This window comes from Oryza glaberrima, chromosome 6, assembly GCF_000147395.1.
Source record: "Oryza glaberrima chromosome 6, OglaRS2, whole genome shotgun sequence".
In the NCBI taxonomy this organism is placed as follows: Eukaryota; Viridiplantae; Streptophyta; class Magnoliopsida; order Poales; family Poaceae; genus Oryza; species Oryza glaberrima.
The window spans coordinates 2,162,770-2,182,082 of NC_068331.1; the positions used below are offsets into that span (position 1 = coordinate 2,162,770).

General features: G+C 42.5%; 1 protein-coding gene and 2 pseudogenes across 1 annotated transcript; all 3 read right to left on the minus strand.

The window, feature by feature from the left end:
* Positions 1–3,149: 3,149 nt before the first annotated feature.
* Positions 3,150–8,092, minus strand: LOC127776819 (leucine carboxyl methyltransferase 1 homolog). The gene is made up of 13 exons (XM_052303369.1): positions 7,936–8,092; positions 7,011–7,099; positions 6,779–6,915; positions 6,447–6,494; positions 6,233–6,314; positions 5,606–5,708; positions 5,085–5,205; positions 4,957–5,004; positions 4,056–4,139; positions 3,925–3,989; positions 3,742–3,793; positions 3,617–3,655; positions 3,150–3,501 (listed from the first exon to the last, which is right to left on the minus strand). Exons 1-13 carry the CDS (start codon positions 8,046–8,048, stop codon positions 3,466–3,468), a joined length of 1,017 nt encoding a protein of 338 aa, XP_052159329.1. The 5' UTR covers positions 8,049–8,092; the 3' UTR covers positions 3,150–3,465.
* A 585-nt stretch (positions 8,093–8,677) lies between these two features.
* On the minus strand, positions 8,678–13,436 carry LOC127776818 (receptor-like protein EIX1; annotated as a pseudogene).
* Positions 13,437–14,261: 825 nt separating this feature from the next.
* LOC127775925 (receptor-like protein EIX1) lies at positions 14,262–18,286 on the minus strand (annotated as a pseudogene).
* Positions 18,287–19,313: the final 1,027 nt, after the last annotated feature.

Consider the following 19,313-nt stretch of genomic DNA (forward strand, 5'->3'; position numbering starts at 1 on the left):
ATAAAATGTAACGTGTCTTGTTCCCTCCTACACTGTTGGGCAATGATCCAGATAAAGAATTGTTGGAGAGATCTAGCAGCTCCAGACTTTCTGGCATATTGGGAATCTGACCTTCCAACTGGTTAGAGCTGAGCCCCAAGAACTGCAGTGACTTCATATGCACCAGGGATAATGGTAGCATGCCTGTAATCCGATTGTTGGATAGATCCAAGCTAACGAGAGAACTCAATGAAGTCCAAAGCCAATCAGGCAAATGACCTAGGATCCCTGTTTTGTGCAAATCTAATGTCTCTATTCCAATTTGTGTTTGGAGCCACTGTGGGAATTGTGATTCTAATGGGCAAGAACATAGCCAGAGCCCAAAAAGCTGAAAGGGTGGCAACCAACTTGCTCCCACAGAAATAATCAAGCTATTATAAGATAAATCTAGCCTTGATAGCTTAGATAGATTTGCTAGGTGTTGTTCAGACAAGATGCCTTCAAGCAAATTGTCGGAAAGGTCCAAGTCATATAAATTTGTGAGCTGACTGATATTGGTATGGACATGACCTGATAGTGAGTTTTGGCTGAGATCGACTGAGAAGAGGTTCGGGAAGGATCCAATCCACCTGGATAGACTTCCAGATAGATTATTATTCCTCAATTTGATCATAGATAGCCCCTTCATGCAGCGGGTCATGGCCTTCCCCAAATAACCAATATCACCAACAAGGTTGTTATTCGACAAATCAAGGATCCTTAAGTTACACAACCTACTCATGGATATTGGAATTGGTCCAGCCAAACTGTTGTCGGACAAGTACAGGTCAACAAGGGAAGTTAAATTTCTCACAACTTCGGGAATCGGCCCATGCAACCCACATTTGTTCAAATAAATGGATGACAGAGTGTGTATGTTTGCCAACCAATATGGGAATCTAGAGCTGAAGTTGTTGCCTGACAGGTCAATTTCATTGAGAACTGTCAAGTTAGACTGGGATTGAGAATTTAGATTAGTGGGTGGAAGATTGGTAGAAAACAAATGAAGCACTTCGAGGGAAGCAAGCGTGTTCAAAGAATCCAGCCAATCTGAAGCCGCAGAAAGGTTCCACCATAACATGTCAAGGTAAACCAGCGAAGTAAGTTGAGAGACCCAAAGAAGATTGTCAACAGAGCTACTAGAAGTAAAGCTGCTAAACTTGTAATAAGGAAGGCTAATATCCAGGTAATTCAGCTTAGATAGGTTTCCAAGCTGAGGGGGGATTTTCCCACCGAAACCAGCACTGGACAAGTCAAGATGCCTTAGGTTCTTCAAAGATCCTATGAACTCAGGGATCCTTGCACCTCCAAAATCATTCCAACTAAGATCAAGGTACATCAAATGAGTTAAATGAACCAATGATGGACTGATGTCACCTGTAAGAGCATTCTCCTTGTGGGTAGTATAGTTTGAAAGGACGAGCTTGATAATATGTCCAGTCTTGTTGTTACAAGTCACGCCATACCAGTTGCAACAATTTAGACCTACCCATGAAGACAGTACCCCTCCAGGGTCTTTCAGGGTGGCCTTCAAGTCGAATAGCGCATCTCTTTCCTTTCCAATGCATGACGTTGCTGCTGTGATTTCAGAGGCTACTAGCAACAGGGGCAACAAAGAAATCAGTGAAAGGCGCATGATGATCACGGTGGTGTTAACCTTGAAGCTTATGGGGATTTATACGAGAAACAAAGAATATAGGAGCCACCTGGCTCCCATCAACACCCTGCAGAATAAGATGCTCAACAAAGGACAGCTTTCATTATGATTAAAACTAATAATATTAGTATCGCCTCTAATTTAACCTGGAGTTGCATTTAATAGAGACATAGTTTTATCAAGATAATGTTCTTGCAACAAGACCAAAGACCAGAGCAATTAATCTACATTTATACACGGCCATATCTCTTATCTCAGATAAAAAAATGTTATAAACTTACAATGATCTTCTGGCTTGATTTGACTACACCCTAATGACCCCCCCCCCCCCCCCCCCCCCCCTAAATTAACAAATCAACCAATAGCGAAGGTTTGTTTGGTCAATGGTCATCCCTCATGGGTCAATACGAGAAATTAGTTATCACTCATCACTGGGGAGTAAAAGCAGGAAGTAACTTAAACGTTTGCCGCATTTGTGCAACGATTTGCATTAGCAACGGAGTAGAAAATGGTGGAGAGGTTACCAAGTAGGAGGTGTTCACCACCACAGTTCGCATCGGAGAAGGCAGCGAGGTCGGTCCGCCGCGGAGCACTTGCACAAGGGGCTAGCGCCGCCGCTCGCCGGACGGCCTCCTCGCCGAGGCCGCTACCGCCGCCCACGGGAGCCGGGTGATTGGGGCCATGGGTTGGCTTCCAGTCTCAAATGCGGAGCAGAATGGACCAATGGAGTGCATGATATGCGCGTATTCGAGCTGGGAGGAGTATCTCGAATCCCGGTGGCCGCTCGCGGCGGGGGATCGCCGGCCGCCGCGGCGCCGCCGTGTTGAGAGCTCGACGAGGAGGAGGCGGCGGCGGGGCGGGAGGACTCAAGACAGAATAATAAGGAAGGCCAGGGTCTAATATGAAAATATCCCACTGAAAACCGATGAATTTTCAGCATCAATTTAGCCATTTTTCGTGTCAATTATGAGCCGGACCAATTGAAAGTGTACTACATTTCAAGTGATTCTGTTATCATTTGAGCCACAGCAATTCAGCCACGCATTTGCAAAACAGAATCAAGGGGCAAAGTTTCGCATAAAATGTGGCAATATTCCTTGTGTTTTGCTGAAGTGTCTCAGGTTGCAAGCAAAGTTTCTGTTTGGGGAGAAACTTCAGCAATTTCAGTTGAAAACACCTGAGTCGCACATTATCCTGCAACCGCACAAAAAACACTAAAAATGCATGCTCCATTTTTCATCAAGAAAAGTAAAACCCATTGAGCTACGAGGGTTTACAAATTTCAGGTACTTTGTAACTATAAGGTTTGCAAAAAGAGAAGTTGAAAAGTCTTCTGGAATCAATAATCTCTGCCTTGTTCGCTTAATCCTGGTTTTGTTTCATTTCATTCTTACTCCGTTTCCTGATTTGTAGATGATCTTTCGTTCATCAACGAGAAACTCACTCAGATAAACTGTATTAGTGAACAAAGATAAAACCAAAGACAGATAAAACGCCTAAACTATAACACTTCTCCAGACCATACAATTGCATGGCGAGCCCATGCGAAGGGTTTGGAAACGTTAGAAAAACCATTCAGCTAAGGCAGAAAAGCCATTTAACATACACAACATGACAATCGATACAACCAAGTATCTGCAAACAGAATATGTACAATGTTGTTATAGCCATTATCTCTCATATTCTGCCAAACATTTCACACACTTCAAGTACGTTTCTCTGCATAGGAAACAGTAGGAATTCCCAGTTGAATTTGTCTCAGTTCGATATCAAAAAGAGCACGACGAGTGCTAGTCCTTCTTAAACCCAAAATCATCAAACAGGCCCTGAAAGTGGAAGGGACAACTATTGGTCATTTTGTGTACACTTGGAATCATGGACAGAGCATTACGAAGGTATTCTGTAGAGAACGTTTGGTCGCTGATATAATAGCATGCTAACCTTGGCATCATTTATTCCATAAGCCACACAATAGTGTTCCTGAGAAAAGAGACAATGTAATGAAGAAGTGGAGTTCATACACTACGGGATCCCTCACCAACAAGTGGAAATTCTCATGAACTTACCTGCATCATATGCCACTCTTCGAACTCATCAAACAATTCCAATCGTTCAATCCTGCAACCATGCAATTTCACGAGTGTTACCAAAAAAAGTAAATGTTACGCGAGGTAAGATTTAACATAATGTCCTTCGTGAAGATCAAATGTAAAACTCAGAAACTAAGCATCATACGTCAGAAATTTTACCTGCGCCTTTCTTCACTGTCAATGAAATCATTGTATATTTTTAGCATATCCCACGCAACAGCCCTCTGCAAAACCAATCAATAAATCCCTAGAAACAAATCATATTCGAACTGTGTCTTGACCAAACTTACCTGCCATCCGTGATCAAGAAAAAGATTTTCTTTGTGACTTAGGGTTGGTGTAGCATTTATACCAAGGAGAGGGCATCCTCTACTCTGCATTAGCAGGACAACAAAAGGCATTGAGCTATAGAATAATGCTATCAATAAAGTAATAAGCACCTCAATATATTTGTCCATGAGAAATAAAAAGACAGGTACCATCCAAAAACAAGCAGAACATCACCTAGTTTTAATCGTACAGTAAGATGCCCTCCATAAACAAAGATCCACAAACATAAGTTATTTACACAAATGACTACAAATATTTCATCTCAAACTTCAACTTGTCATGTCCAATGTAATTTCAGGCTGCCTTAATTATGTGCATACTAAGCTAATAACTTCTTATACTGCATCCTTCAATTGTCATACAGCAATAATTAGCAGTTCATTGTTTAATATAGGTCCAACAGCTCTTGTATAAGGATAGTTTATGAGAATCAAAGGCCACAACTGAATTGTTCAATCAGGAAACCTGCAATATGCCCAACTGTTTGGAACTAAGTAGGCCTCTTTGACTCCGCTCAGAGATACTTACCCGACTCTTTGTAACTAAATATGTCCGACTCTTTGGAATTTTAAGATATATATATTCCTTCTTTAAATAAAGGTACTATCATGATGATTGGAAGCACAAAAAATAAGGTCTATTTTTTAGGTATTGTATAGTTGGTTGCACTTTCTTGTTGACATACAAAAAGGACTGCAATTCATTAAATTTACTTCTCGAACAAATCCATGTGGCAATCATGCAATTCGCCTATAAACATTCCATTACGCCTCAGGGGCAAATGGCTCGTACACCACAAGGGGATAAAGGATTACAGGTTACAAAGGTTCATAGACAATCTACAAGAATGAACAAAGGTACCTCAAGGTTTATAATCATTTGCTCTCCAAATGCATCATCTGGATGGATCTGCATCAGAGTAGAAGTCAATAGTGCAAAAAGATATCACATACGGGAGTGGAAGAGTACAAATGAGAGAATGATTTCACCTGCTCATATAAGAAAAATATGGCAGTAGAGAACTTATCAGATGCCCAACTAACAATAGCACTGGTTGAAGCTGGGTCTAAGTAAATTAGCACACACTCTGCAATTATAAAGGTCGGCAAGCTGATGACAACAGAAAGATTTATTAAGAACTTGAAAATTTGATCATGATTCAAGTGTTAAGAGATAAAGGCTACGCGATGCAGGTATCTGACTTGACAATGTTCCTATAGGAAAGAGGTGTAGAGCATAAGTTCATTGGCTGATTAAATGAGCTAACTCCTAAAAGGGTCACTTGAATAATTAATCAAACTTCTCTAAAAATAGGAAAAGCTATGACATATGAAATAGAACAAAACAAGAACATTTATGTTCTGACAAGTAAATTATACAAGACATAACAGGAAAATTTAGTTATAAAATATAACATAAGCAAAAAACGTAGAGGGCATAAATTATGAAGCTAACTGAACTTGCACTCACTGTAAACCATAAAGATATACCACAAGAAAAAAAAACTTACGTAGGGTCCATTTCAGCCATCTGAATAACTGAATCAAGTTTTGGTATATCACGAATATCAGCAGAAAAGAGCTTGTAATGCGCACTTCTCACTTCACCTTTTTCTGAAATATTTGGCCATCATCAATTAATATCAGAAGATGAAAAATAGAAAATAACAAATTCTGTGATATGGGAAGTTCACTTCAACTCACAATTCTGGCCAGGGTATAAATCATTTTGGTTACTAAGACCATTATGCTGTCAATTAAGTATATACCGAGAGAAACATTCTTCCAAACAGAATGAAATAGCTACCTCCAAGAGAAAAGATAACAGAAACTTATACAAAAAAGGTACTGAATAAATCAACAGAAATGTGGAGAATGGCCTCTAGATGGATTCAGGGAAAAGAAAACAAGTAGGCTATTCCTCCTTAATTGTCATTAGACACTTATTTCTGCTAAAGATGCATCAAACAAGAAAAAGGCACCAAGTATTACCGTAGATACATTTAGAAAGAACATGGTAGAATCATTAGTGGGGAAATTTAGAATTGTGCGTCAGTTCGAGTGCAACTGGGAAGATCCTTAGATGTAAACAGGGTAGGCATTTAATTGACAGTATCATACGCAAATGAGAGAACTACCAATTGATATCGAAGCTTCTGGTCCTAACTTTTCCTTCATTTGACTATAGTGGTTAATGATGGCAGCCTTTTTGCTGGTTACCTGCCAATCATCAAAAGTTGCCAGAAAAGTTACTTATGCACAAAGAGAACAAGCTGCTCCTCTGCCATTACATGCATCGCATTATGCAGAGTACTATGCTACACTTGAAAATAGCAAATAAACTTTATCTACCTCCTTGAAATCCAACTCAACATAAAGGTATGGAGCAATGCCTTCGTCCTACAGTAGCAAATACAGCACAGACTGAGAGAGATGAATTGATATTAAAATTATACCAATATACTTTATGAAGTTTGATCTTAAACGCTGCCTCCACCAAAGCAGGATATGATTAAGATGCAAGGCGTACTGGAAGTCTGGAACCTATTTAACTAGTTTATAGTAACGAAGAACATACAGAGTTAAATAAAAATGATATAAATTATTCAGATCAAACAGTAGATCTGATAATGGGCCGTAAGCATGTGATTGTGATGCTCATGAAATAGTGAGTAATGGATAACCTGCAACTGGAAGAATGTTGTGTCAAAGCCAGCACCAAGAGATAATATTTGTTTCTGGTTTTGATCATTACTGCCATTTCCAGCACTGAGGAACTGATGCAGAAGCTTCCTAAGTACAGACCAACGTGCATAGTACCCTTTGCAGAGTTATTTGGAAAGGTAAACAAATTAGAATTTCCAAACATTTTCAATTTTAGAGAAGCAGATAAAGATTAAATGAGGCACTACCAACCTCGATTTATTATTGGAGCCCTTTTTGTTGTTCGTCTGACAAAGAAGTGCACATAATCATCCTTCATGTATCCTTTATTAACACATGACCTGCAAAGGAAAAATGAAAATGAGTATGGCATATAGCAAGCAGCAACAGTCAACCTCTACTTTGAAAACTACAATGACATCTAAATGTATAAGCAATACACCACACTTTCCATGCATATTGAATAACATGGACCGTGCTACATTTATCTGTTCACTGTTCAAGATAGCGGCCTCTGCAATGTCATAGGTAGAAGAGGTGAAGGTAGATCATTTGCTCTGTGTACCAAGGTCAGTAGGCCAGATAAGCACTGGAAGTAAAGATGCCCAATCAATTTCTTCAAACCACTACTAAGCAAGAAATTCTCAAGAAATTTCTTCTAAAACACACAAGAATATATAAAGTGGCAAGCTAGCTGATCCACTCAACAGAAGGACTTCATTCAAGGCAATTGGTAAAAGAGGCACATAGCTCCTTTCCTACCATTACACACTGATTTATTGCAGAGAGAAATAAAAATAGAATCGGTTCAAAGGAGTGGTTATACGACATTGCATGGTCCTTCGCAGAAAAGGGTCACCTAAGTGGAGCGCGATTCCGGATCTTCACATGAAAACTGTATAAACCATCCCTCTTGCTTACTATAATAATTAGTACATTTTAGCATCACGATTCAGCATGGCTTTTGGCTTTCCTTTTGTCACGGTATTCACTAGCGCAACAAACGGTAGCAGCATAGCGCGATCCAGACAAAGCACGGGGGCGACCGCTTCCCGATGGCGCCTCGAGCAAAGGAGAGAATATCACGCGGAGCACAAGAGACCTGGTGGTCATGCGGACGCGAGGGGAAGGAGAGCTGGAGAGGTAGAGGAGGGGGGAGTCGGGGTTGGTCACTCACAGCTTGCTGGCCGCGGCGTCGTCGTTGGTGGCCTGCACGGCCGCCGGGCTGCTCCGCGCCGCGACGCTACCGCCTCCCCCTCCTCCCGCCGCCGCCGCCGCCTCCGCATCCATTCTGGCCGGTCGATCGCTGGGTCACGGCGTGAAGGGGAGAGGAAGACGAGAGCCGTGATGGAAACGAAGGGGCTAATGGGCCTCGAGGAATAAAGCTCGAGAGCTCGACCCGATTTAGATGGGCTGCACGTAGCTGGCATTCACGGCCCGGCCCAACACATGGGTCGCACGTGGGCAGCTGTCCCGTTCGGATTGGGCTGCAGGATAAACGGGCCGTTGGAGTAGCGGGGTCAGTTTCCTGTTGGGCCTTACAAAAGAAAGGCACACGGACCTCGACGCGAGTACACGCCAGCTAGCGATGCCCCACGTTCGTTTCCTGCGTATATACCTTTTTTTTTTCTGAAAACTTTCATCCGAAAAAATTCTATCGAAGATAATCTTCTCATTTACGGTCTTTACGGTAACCACGTGATTATCACGATAACCGCCTTATCGTGGGGTGGTGATAACTCACTTAACGGTTGGTGAATTATGACACAATTTTATTACTACTACGTATACTTAGGAAGAAAATGACGGGGGTGATGCCGCTACCGGGAAGAAAATTACGTAGACGGGAAGTCCTTCAAACAAGGACTTCTAGTTATGCACCTGGATAACGGAGATAATACTCGCAAAAGAAGAAAAAAAACAGAAAAATTACTCTGGCTGCACTGTATTAAAACATGGCAAAGATACACTGACGTAGTGATGCATGCATCTTGTATACAAGAAGGTACATCGGTTGTATCTGAACCAGAACCCAGATGTCCAGAATTATTTCTACTATCTGAACCAGCAGTCTACAGATCGACCATACAAGTTATACAAGAACATAAACTAGTTACCTTCCGTAGTAGATCCAAATTCCAATTCGTAGCAGGTGATTGAGTTCTGGCTGCCAAGACGATAAATTTCCATGGATTGGCGTCTTCCTGCCTTGATCCTGTTGAGTTTTATCTGAACCATAGCACGGAAATCATCCAATGTCTTGTCAGTGAACTGGAAGTAGGCCTTTCTTGCAGTTTTGCTGAATATGAGGATGGCAGAAACGACAGATAATCCATATGCAAACCCTAGCAGAGTGCATAAGTATGTCCCCCTGTCAATCCTGTTCTGATGTTTTCTAGTAGCAGTATGTTGCGAGCATACTCTTGATAGCGAGGCACCACAATTTCCACAAAGATCTGCATTGCCTAGATATGATTCATTTGTGAAAGTTGAAAACTGAGAGCTACATGGTATCACTGCTGACAGATCGTTGTAGGACAAATTTAGAATCGACAAATAATTCAAATTTGTGATGCTTGGAGGAATTGGTCCTGACAAATCATTCGACGAGAGATCAAGTGCCTCTAAATGACTGAGGTTCCCAATTTCATCAGGAATACTCCCAAGTATGTGATTTCCTGATAGATTCAAGGCCATCAATGCAGATAGAGCCCCTATTTCTTTTGGGATGTCTCCTGTCAATTGATTACTTGATAGATCAATAACGTTTACCACGTACAAATACGTCGAGCTCTCAAGGCTATCCGGGTATATGTATATGGCCAAATATGTACCTCCATCAGTATAAACTGTAGGAAATTTGGTGAAACGAAGCATGCCAGCATGTCCCTGTAAATTGCTCTGATCAAAATACATGGATGTTAAATTTCCTAGGAATTGTGGTATAGGGCCAGATAATTTGTTACAAGCAAGATCTAAAACTTGCAGAGCATGAAGTTGGGGCAGTGACTCAGGTATTTCACCAGAAAATTGATTTGAGCGTAAAGATAGAACAACCAAAGAGCGCAGGCTATCACCCATCCATGACGGTAAATTTCCTGATAAATTATTACATCCGAGATCGAGGATGATCAATCCGTTACATGACTGCAATGAGGAGGGCAATGTGCCAGATAAGCTGTTCTCTTTAAGAGATAATATTGCAAGGGAGGTTATGAAACCCATGGTTGAAGGTATTTCTCCATGAAGCTTATTGCTCGAAAAGTCAATGGTATGCAGTTTTGAGGACTTCTTCCAACAATCTGGTATAACACCTGAAAATAAGTTGTTTGAGAGGTCAATTATTTCTATCAAATCCATCTCACAAAGATATGTTGGGATTATCCCATTCAGTTGATTAACTGAGAGCTTGATGTAATAAGTGTACTTGGCTCCTAAGCTTTGTGCCAACGATCCAGACAAGAAGTTTTCGGATAGATCCAGCACCCTAACACTAGCTGGCAAATCAGGAACGCTTCCCTCGAGTCGATTTGATCTCATATTGAGAGTCCTCAACATTTTCATTTTCTCCAAACTTGTTGGCAAACTACCAGTGATCATGTTGCTTGAGATATCCAAGGTAGTGATTGATGAAGAGAAATTCCAGAGCCAATCAGGTAATGTACCCTCGATTTTTGTGCTTCCTAAATCAATCATCTCAATTCTGCTTTGTGATCGCAGCCAAGCAGGGATGTGGGCCCTACATGGCAACCATGTAGTCCGAGACCCGTGAGTTGAAAAGTTGGCATCCAGTTGGGTTCAATTACCATTTTCAGTTTATTTGATGCTAAACTCAGGAAATCCAACCTGGATAGATTGCCAAGGTGGACTTCAGACAGTCTACCCATAAATGCATTGTATGAAAGATCCAGGTAAATCAATTGTGACAACTTGCCAATATCTTCTGGTATTTGTCCAGTGAAAGAGTTCTTGCTGAGATCAAGAGTAGTTAAACTTTTCAAGTGCTCAAGCCAGCCAGATAGATTTCCAGTTAGATTATTGAAGCCAACATTGAGAACTTGCAGCTCCTTCATGCAGTAAAACAGATTCTTTTCCACTGCAATATTCCCTGATAAATTATTTCTAGACATGTCGATGATATTCAGGCTGCACAATCTACTCATGGTTTGCGGTATCTCTCCTTCCAGGTGGTTATCCAGCAACCGAAGAAAAGTCAGGGAGGACAAGTTCCCTATCTTATCAGGAACCGATCCAGAAAGCTGACAGCTAGACAAGTCCAAGTAAGAAAGAGAACGCAGGCTCCAGATCCAGCTTGGTAAAGTAGAATTCAGCTCATTGTTACTAAGATCAAACACCGTGAGGGCCGTGAAATTGACATAAGAAACTGAATTCAAACTGGTGGCAGGGAGAAATGCATCATGCAAGCGAAGCACTTGAAGCAAAGGGAGACCACTGATTGACTGCAACCAATCTGAACATGCAACAAGATACAACCAGCCGAGGTCCAAGTACCTGAGGCACGGAGGCGAGAAACCCAATGGAAATTATCCATCCTGATTGTAGAGGAGGTCAAAGCAAGGTGTCTGAGCATTGACAGATTGCCAAGTTGAGGAGGAACCAACCCGGCAAAACCAGCATGTGAGAGATCAAGATACCTCAACTTGCTGAAGGAGCCTATGAAGTCTGGGATGGCCACACCACCGAAGTTGTTTCCACTCAGGTTAAGGTACCGTAGATGAGTCAAAGCAACCAAAGATGAGTTGATTTCACCTGTGAAGCTAAGAGCATACTGGCCGAGGTCAAGGCCGATGACATGGCCAGTCCTCTTGCTGCAGGACACGCTACCCCCTGAGCAGCAGTCATGGCCTTGCCAGGAAGGCAGCTCACCAGCGGAGTCAGCACAAATGCCTGCTTTGAAGGCAAGCAGAGCATCCCTCTCGCTGGCGATGCACACGGCAGCAGCGGCTTCCTTCCCTGCCTTTGCGATAGAGTGGCAAAGGAGGACGATTAATGCTGCAAGCCACACCCCTTGCATCCTTCCTCTCATCATGGACATCCAGTAGAGCTTGTGACTAGCACTGTCAAGTTAGCTTCTGATTTGTGCTCACAGAAGTTGCTAGGGTACTACTGATCAGTCAAGTTTCCATGAATGCCAGAGCAGATGTGAGAAGCAAAGAGCTGAAGACGAGGTTAAAGTCATGTGTAATTTTCTTCCAGGCTCTGAACCCCAACCCAAAGACTCAGGCAGTCAAAGTCTACTCATGAAGTCAAGCTGTCTCTATATCTGTCTTTTCCTGCAACAGGAAGAATGTCGTGTCAAAGCCAGCACCAAGTTTCTGTTTCCTCTTTTGACCATCCTGACATTTCCAGCACTGAGGAACTGACGCAGAAGGTTCCCAAGAACAGACCAACGTGCATAGTTCACAGAGTTATTTGGAAAGGAAAACAAATTAGAATTTCCAATTGTAGAGAAGCAGATAAAAGATTCAATGAGGTACTACATACCTCAATTTATTATTGGAGCCCTTTTTGTTATTTGCCTACCAAAGAAGTGCACGTAATCATCCTTCATGTATCCTTTATTAACACATGACCTGCAAAGGGAAATGGGTGATTTCTACTATGCAACCTACAATGACATATAAGTGTATAAGCAATACCCCCACATTTTGCATGCATGTTTTGCACTGTCTATACATTTATTTGTTCATTGTTCAAGATATTGGCCTATACAGTCTCATAAATGCATGCTGAAGAGTTCAAGGTAGATCATCTCTGTATACAAACGCTACTAGCCCACATAAGCACTAGAAGTTGAGGGTGCCAATGCCACTCAATATCGGCTAACCGCTATCTAAAGCATCAATCCGCTCCAAACAAACAGGGAAAAATCAAGAACACATACAACTATATATAGAAGTGGCCGGCCAGCTATGCCGCCCAATAAAAAGACGTCGTTCAGTACAAATTGGTGAAAGAGGAATAGCTCCCTTGTCACCAATTTATCATTACAATGATTTATTGCATGAACCCTCGCAGGAAAGAGGCACCTAAAAGTGGTGTGTGCAACTCGGGAGCATCAATGGAAACTGTTCAAACCATCTATCCTGCTTGTTATGACATTTTTTTAGTATCACGATTCAGCACCAGGTTTACAGGCTTCTCTTGCTTTTGCCTCTGTCAAAAAAAATAAAACCAGATTTGGAGGAAATACGTCCCTCCAAATATTTTTTTAAGAAGAAATTGTGAGCAGATTGAACATAAGATCTTAAGGCTGAAACCACACGCCCCTTGCCACTGCCCTATCAATATCAAAGTGCATCTCGCTTTTGCCTCTCTACCGCAACACAGCGCGGACCAAACAGCACGCCCCGAACCGAATTGATTCGAAACCACCAAGCACGCCGCAGTGGTAGAGAGAGAGAGAGAGAGAGAGCGCAGCATCCGCGCAACAGCAGAGGAGCCGTGCGCGGAATGGAGAGGTAAGGGAAGGGGGTGGGTCGTTCGGTAGGTCACTCACAGCTTGCTGGCCGCGGCGTCGTCGTCGTTGGTTGGCCTGCACGGCCGCGGGGGCTGCTCCGGGCGGCGGCGCTACCACCTCCCGCCGCCGCCACCTCCATTCCGGGCGGATGCACGGTGCGGTGGATCGATCGATCGCTCAGCTCGAGCACGGCGTGAAGCGGAGAGGAACGAAGGGGCCTCGCTAGCTAGTGGGCCTTGTGAGTGTATACAGAGGATGTCGTCACCGGGCCGGCTATAGAAGCCCAGAAACGACCGAATTAATGCTCTATCGACGCCTAACTCTTACTCGCTCCGGTTTTTAATATACGATGCGGTTCCTTTTAAAATATGTTTGACAATTTTTTTTATTTAAAAAATTTATGTAATTATCATTTATTTTATTGTGACTTGATTTATCGTTGAATGAAAATATTTTATATTTTAAAAAAATAAATAAAACAAATAGTCAAACATTTGTCAAAAAAATCACATGTGTCAAGGTAGTATTAGTGAGCTGTCTTGCAAGTCAAAGATAGAAGCTTTTTAGTGTCCTGAGCACTCCTTTTAAACCTGTTCCATTTGAAGTTGGTTCTTGAATTGCTTGTTTTCTGAATAAACCTATCGACTCGATTTGAAACCCCTATTAAACAGATCCTTGAAAAAAACTAATCTGTTTTTAAATTATTCTTCGAAATATAGAGCAAATAATATGTTTCGATAATCTGAGAAATAATACTACCTCCTTTTCAAAAAGTATAATGTCGTTGACTTTTCCACAACGTTTGACCATTCGTCTTATTAAAAGATATAGTATAAATATGTAAAATTATAGTCGATTTTATTTGATGATAAAATAAGTCACAACAAAATAAATAATATTTATATATTTTTGATATTAAGATAAATGGTCAAACGTTATGCGACAAGTCAACGGTGCCATACATTTTGAAACGGAGGGAGTAATAATTTGAAAAGAGCTAAGCCTTAGTGCATTACACCGCTTAACCCACCTGTCAAATATGTTCGGATAAAATCATTACAATGCTCAACTAACTATAAAACAAAATCTTCATATATCATAATAGCCAATCCAAAGCATAGGCTATCATAAGAGTCTTTCATGCAACCATGTAGGGTATCAGGATGACGAACATAATGCAGAATCCAAATGCAAACCCAAGCAGTGCACTTAAGTATGTTCCCGTGTCAAAGTTTAGTTGATGCTTCCTTTTGTGGTACAAACAGCTTCTTGACAGTGGAGGCCCACAGAGATTAGCATTACCAAAGTATGTGCTTTCTGCAAAAGTTGCAAGTTCATTTCCAAATGGTATAGCTCCTGAAAGGTCATTGTATGATAAATTCAGATGGCTCAAACCAGACAATGACAGGAAGCACTGTGGAATTGGGCCTGACAGATCATTCCTGGAGAGATCAAGCACCTCTAAACTTCTTAAGTTTCCCAACTCCTCTGGAATGCTCCCTCTTATGTGATTTCCTGACAAATTTAAACCTGTTAGTCCAGATAGAAATCCAATTTCAATAGGAATCTCCCCTGCTAATTGGTTACCAGAGAGATCGATATAGAAGGCAGTTCCATTATATTGAAGCTTGCCAGCAAGCAGACTATTCAGGTATAAGTATGCATACAGCCGATACAAGACTGCACCACTTGCACCATAAACCATGAAATGGATGTCCGAATTGGTGCTAAATTGCTGTTGTATCATGTGCCTGCCTAACTGCATGGCTGCTAAATTTCCCAAGGATTTGGGTACAGGGCCTGATAGATTGTTATCAGCAATATCTAAAATTTGAAGAGCGTGAAGCTGAGATAGTAGCTCGGGAATTTTACCAGAAAAGTTATTGGACCTTAAACTGAGAATCAGAGACTGCAGGCTGTCACCTATCCAGGTTGGTATGGTTCCAGACAAATTATTTTCTGAAAGATCAAGAAAGATTAATCTGTTGCATAGCTTCAGTGAGGTGGGGAGTGGACCAGATAACTTGTTTCTGTGGAGTAACAATGATCCAAGGGAAGTTAGATAACCCATGGTTGAAGATATTTCTCCGTGAATGTTATTGTTTGAGAAGTCTATAACTCTCAGCGCTGAATCTTTCCTCCAGCAATTTGGGAGTACACCTGAGAAGTTGTTTAGTGATAGAAGAACCTGTTCCATCCAAACCATCTCACATAGGTACGTAGGGATGCTTCCACTGAGGAAGTTGTCTTTGAGTGATAGATAGTACATTTCTTTGGCACCCAGGCTTTGTGGCAATGGTCCATATAAGTGGTTACTTGACAGATCCAGTACTTTCACACTAGATGGCAGATCAGGAATGCATCCCTCCAGTTGGTTCGAACTCATGTCGAGTAACTCCAGCGCTTTCATGTGCTTTAAACTTTTGGGCAACTCTCCATTAATCATATTTCCTGAGACATCCAAGGCACTAATTGTTGATGAGAAGTTCCAGAGCCAATCAGGTAACTTGCTCTTGATCTGTGCTCTGCTTAACTCGATCATTTCAATTTTGGCTTGTGACTTCAGCCATGCTGGGAAGTGTGGTCCTACCTGACATCCATAAAGTACTAGGACTCGGAGTTGGAATGGTGGCACCCAGTCTGCTTCAGTGACAATCTTCACAGAAATTGACTCTAAAATTAGCATATCCAGCTTGGACAGATTAGCAAAGTGGAGTTCGGACAGTGTGCCTTGAAATGAATTGGCTGAAAGATCTAAGTAGGTTAAGTTTGATAACTTGCCAATATCATCTGATACTCGTCCGGATAATGAGTTCTCACTAAGATCAAGAGTAGTTACACTTGCTATGTGCCTGACCCAACCAGACAGACTCCCGGTTAGATTATTGAGGGCAAGGTCAAGAATCTTCAACTGGTTCATGCAGGGGAACAAGGTATTAGCAAGTCTTGTAATATCTCCTGAGAAATGGTTTCCAGATAAATCAATGTGGCGTAGGTTGCACAACCTACTCATGGATCCAGGTATTTCACCTTCAAGGCTGTTCGCTCGTAATTGAAAAAAACTGAGGGATGTCAAGTTCCCAAGGTTCCTGGGAAGTGAGCCTGAAAGCTCACAGCTAGACAAGTCCAAATATGCAAGAGAACTTAGCTTTGAAATCCAATCTGGCATTCGTGAACTGAAGTTGTTACTCTTCAGATCAAGTACCCTAATGGCTGTGAAGTTGGTATGAGAAAGAGCATTCAAGTCTGTGGCAGGAAGAAAAGCATGATTCAAGCAGAGGACTTTAAGCAAAGGAAGCGTATTTGTAGCCTGCAACCAATCAGAGGAAGCAGCAAGATACAACCAACTAAGGTCTAGATAGACCAGTGAAGTGAGGCGAGACACCCAGTCGAAGCTTTTGACAGTAACCGTATGACTTGGTGAGCTCAAATCAAGGTGGCTGAGCATTGACAAATTACCAAGCCGAGGAGGAACTGTCCCTCCAAAACCAGCATGCGAAAGATCAAGGTACCTCAGCTTCTCGAAAGAGCCTATGAAATCTGGGATGGCCACCCCACCGAAGTCATTTCCACTCAGGTTAAGGTACACTAGACGTGTCAGAACAGCCAGAGATGAGTTGATTTCACCTTTGAAAGTGAGATCATAATGGCCGATATCCAGGCTGACAACACTGCCGATCTTTTTGCTGCAGGACACCCCGCTCCATGCGCAGCAGTCTTGGCCCTGCCAGAAACGCAGCGCCCCTCCAGCAGGATCAGCGAAACCGGCTTTGAAAGCAAGCAGAGCATCCCTCTCACTGGAGATGCACGCAGCATCAGTGATCTTGCCTGCATTTGTGATCAACTGGCAAAGAACAAGCAACGCTGCAAGCATTATCCCTTGCATCATTCCTCTGATGGCTAATTGGCTAATTCAGCTCAAGTTAGTTTCCAACTAGAGCAAAGCTTTAGTTTCCCTGGAGCAAAGGTAAGTTAAAGTCACCCTACCTTTTATGCATAAAAAGATGTAAGTTAAAGCATTTTTGCTAAACAGAAATAGCGCCGCAGTTTCGATTCGATTTCAGTCAAATTTTTTTCCCTATGTGATTGCTACATTTTTTCTTATATGTAAATTGCTACATTTTTTTCTTATATGCAAATATGTTTTCTATCTCTTACATCTCCTTTATCAGGTAGGTAATCAATCGATATTCCCTATTTCTCTTATATGGTGTGTACTAGAAAATTTACAATTACAGTGTCAGTATTGAAATTTACAGTGTAAGTTTCAAAAGTTACAACAAAATTACTACACAATGTAAATATATGTTCATTTACAGTCTCTTTTTTGGTAAAAGAAATTGTGACGCCATAAATATAGTTAGTCTCAATCTAAACGGCGGCTTCAACTTAAAAGAGGCTTCAAGTTAAAGACGATAGCTTCAAACTTCAAAGTCAGCACAGGGAGCTTTCCTCTATTCCCAGTTTTACTAAGTTAAACCCTGACGTTTTGCGGGAAGAAAATTTCACAGGAAACCAGACGCAATCTGCAGTAACAATAACCAGGTCATTTCTCGCTTTCTCAGCTTCTCTCATTCGATATACCTTTCCGCGTTGATCCAAATCACGCACGCGCGCAGCCAGCGTCCGTTTCCATGCGACTGTGCGAGCACAGTGAAGCGAAACAGGAACCACATCGAGCGCACGACTGCACGAGATGCGCGGGTAACGGGGGAAGAGGGGTAGGGGAGGAGGGCAGCTTGGTTGGTCACTCACCGATTTCTCGCGGCGGATCTACCACCTCCTCCTCCTCCTCCCGCCGCCGCTGCCGCTGCCGCCTCCATTTCGGCCGGGTCGATCGCTCCGTGCCCCGGTGACGACGTGAAAGGGGAGAAGAAGATGAGAGCTGCGAGAAGAGGAGATGGTGGAGGATTTCGCGGCGGGGCTGCTCCGCGCGACGGCGCTACCACCTCCTCCCGCCGCAGCTGCCGCCGCCGCCGCCGCCTCCATTCCGGCGGCCGGGAGATCGCTCGGCCATGGCGTGAAAAGGGGAGAGGAGACGAGAAGCCGTAACGGAAACGAAGGGGTAAATGGGCCTTGAGCAATATATCTCGACCCAACTATAATGGGCCACGCATAAGTGGGCCAAACCCTTCCCGGCCCAAATTATACGGGCCACACGTAGCTGGTAATCCCGTTCGAATAAGTCCACTTTACGTTCGTTATGTTTTCGTCGATTTTAATTTGTACTCCCTCCGTTCCACAATATAAGTCATTCTAGCATTTTTAACATTCATATTTATGTAATAAATCTAAAATATATATCTATATAACTATATAGATTCATTAACATCAATATAAATGTAAGAAATACTAGAATGACTTACATTGTGAAATGTAGGAAGTACATCTCAACTGCAATACCAAAAATCTTAACCCACAACCTGCAAAACTGGGTTAAATTAGATCCCATAGTAATATGGATGGCTGATTTTGTTGACGTGGCATACTAGTTAGCAAAAACAAAATAAATAAAAAAATATAGGGCCTACATGTAAGTGGCAAATCTTAATGATGTAGGATTTTAATTCTAGAATAAGTTCACTTTGGGTCCCTCAATTTGTCACCCAGTCCGATTTTCGTCCCTTGACTACAAAACCAGGTACGACCCATCCCCCAACTTACGAAAACCGGGCAAACGTGGTCCCTCGGCGGTTTTGAAGGCGGTTTTGGCTGACGTAGCGCATACGTGGCTTGTTTGACTAGGCCTCCGTCCCACGTGGCATTGAAGTGGCGCTTACGTGGCAATTATCTCCCCGGAAAAATAATAAAAAGAATGGCCCCACATGTCAGCAGCACAAAAAAATAATTTTAAAATGGTGGGGCCCATGTGGGCCCCACATGTAAGCCTCACTCTCACTTCTTCCCTCTCCCTTCTCTCTCTTCTTCAGTTCTTCCCTCTCCCTTCTCTCTCTTCTTCCCTTTCCCCTGTCTCTCTCTCTCCTTCCCGGGCAGAGGATGGCGCGGGTGGGCGGCGGAGCAAGCGAGCTCCGGCGGCGGTGGCGGGCGTGGTCGGCGCCGACCCCGACCGGAGC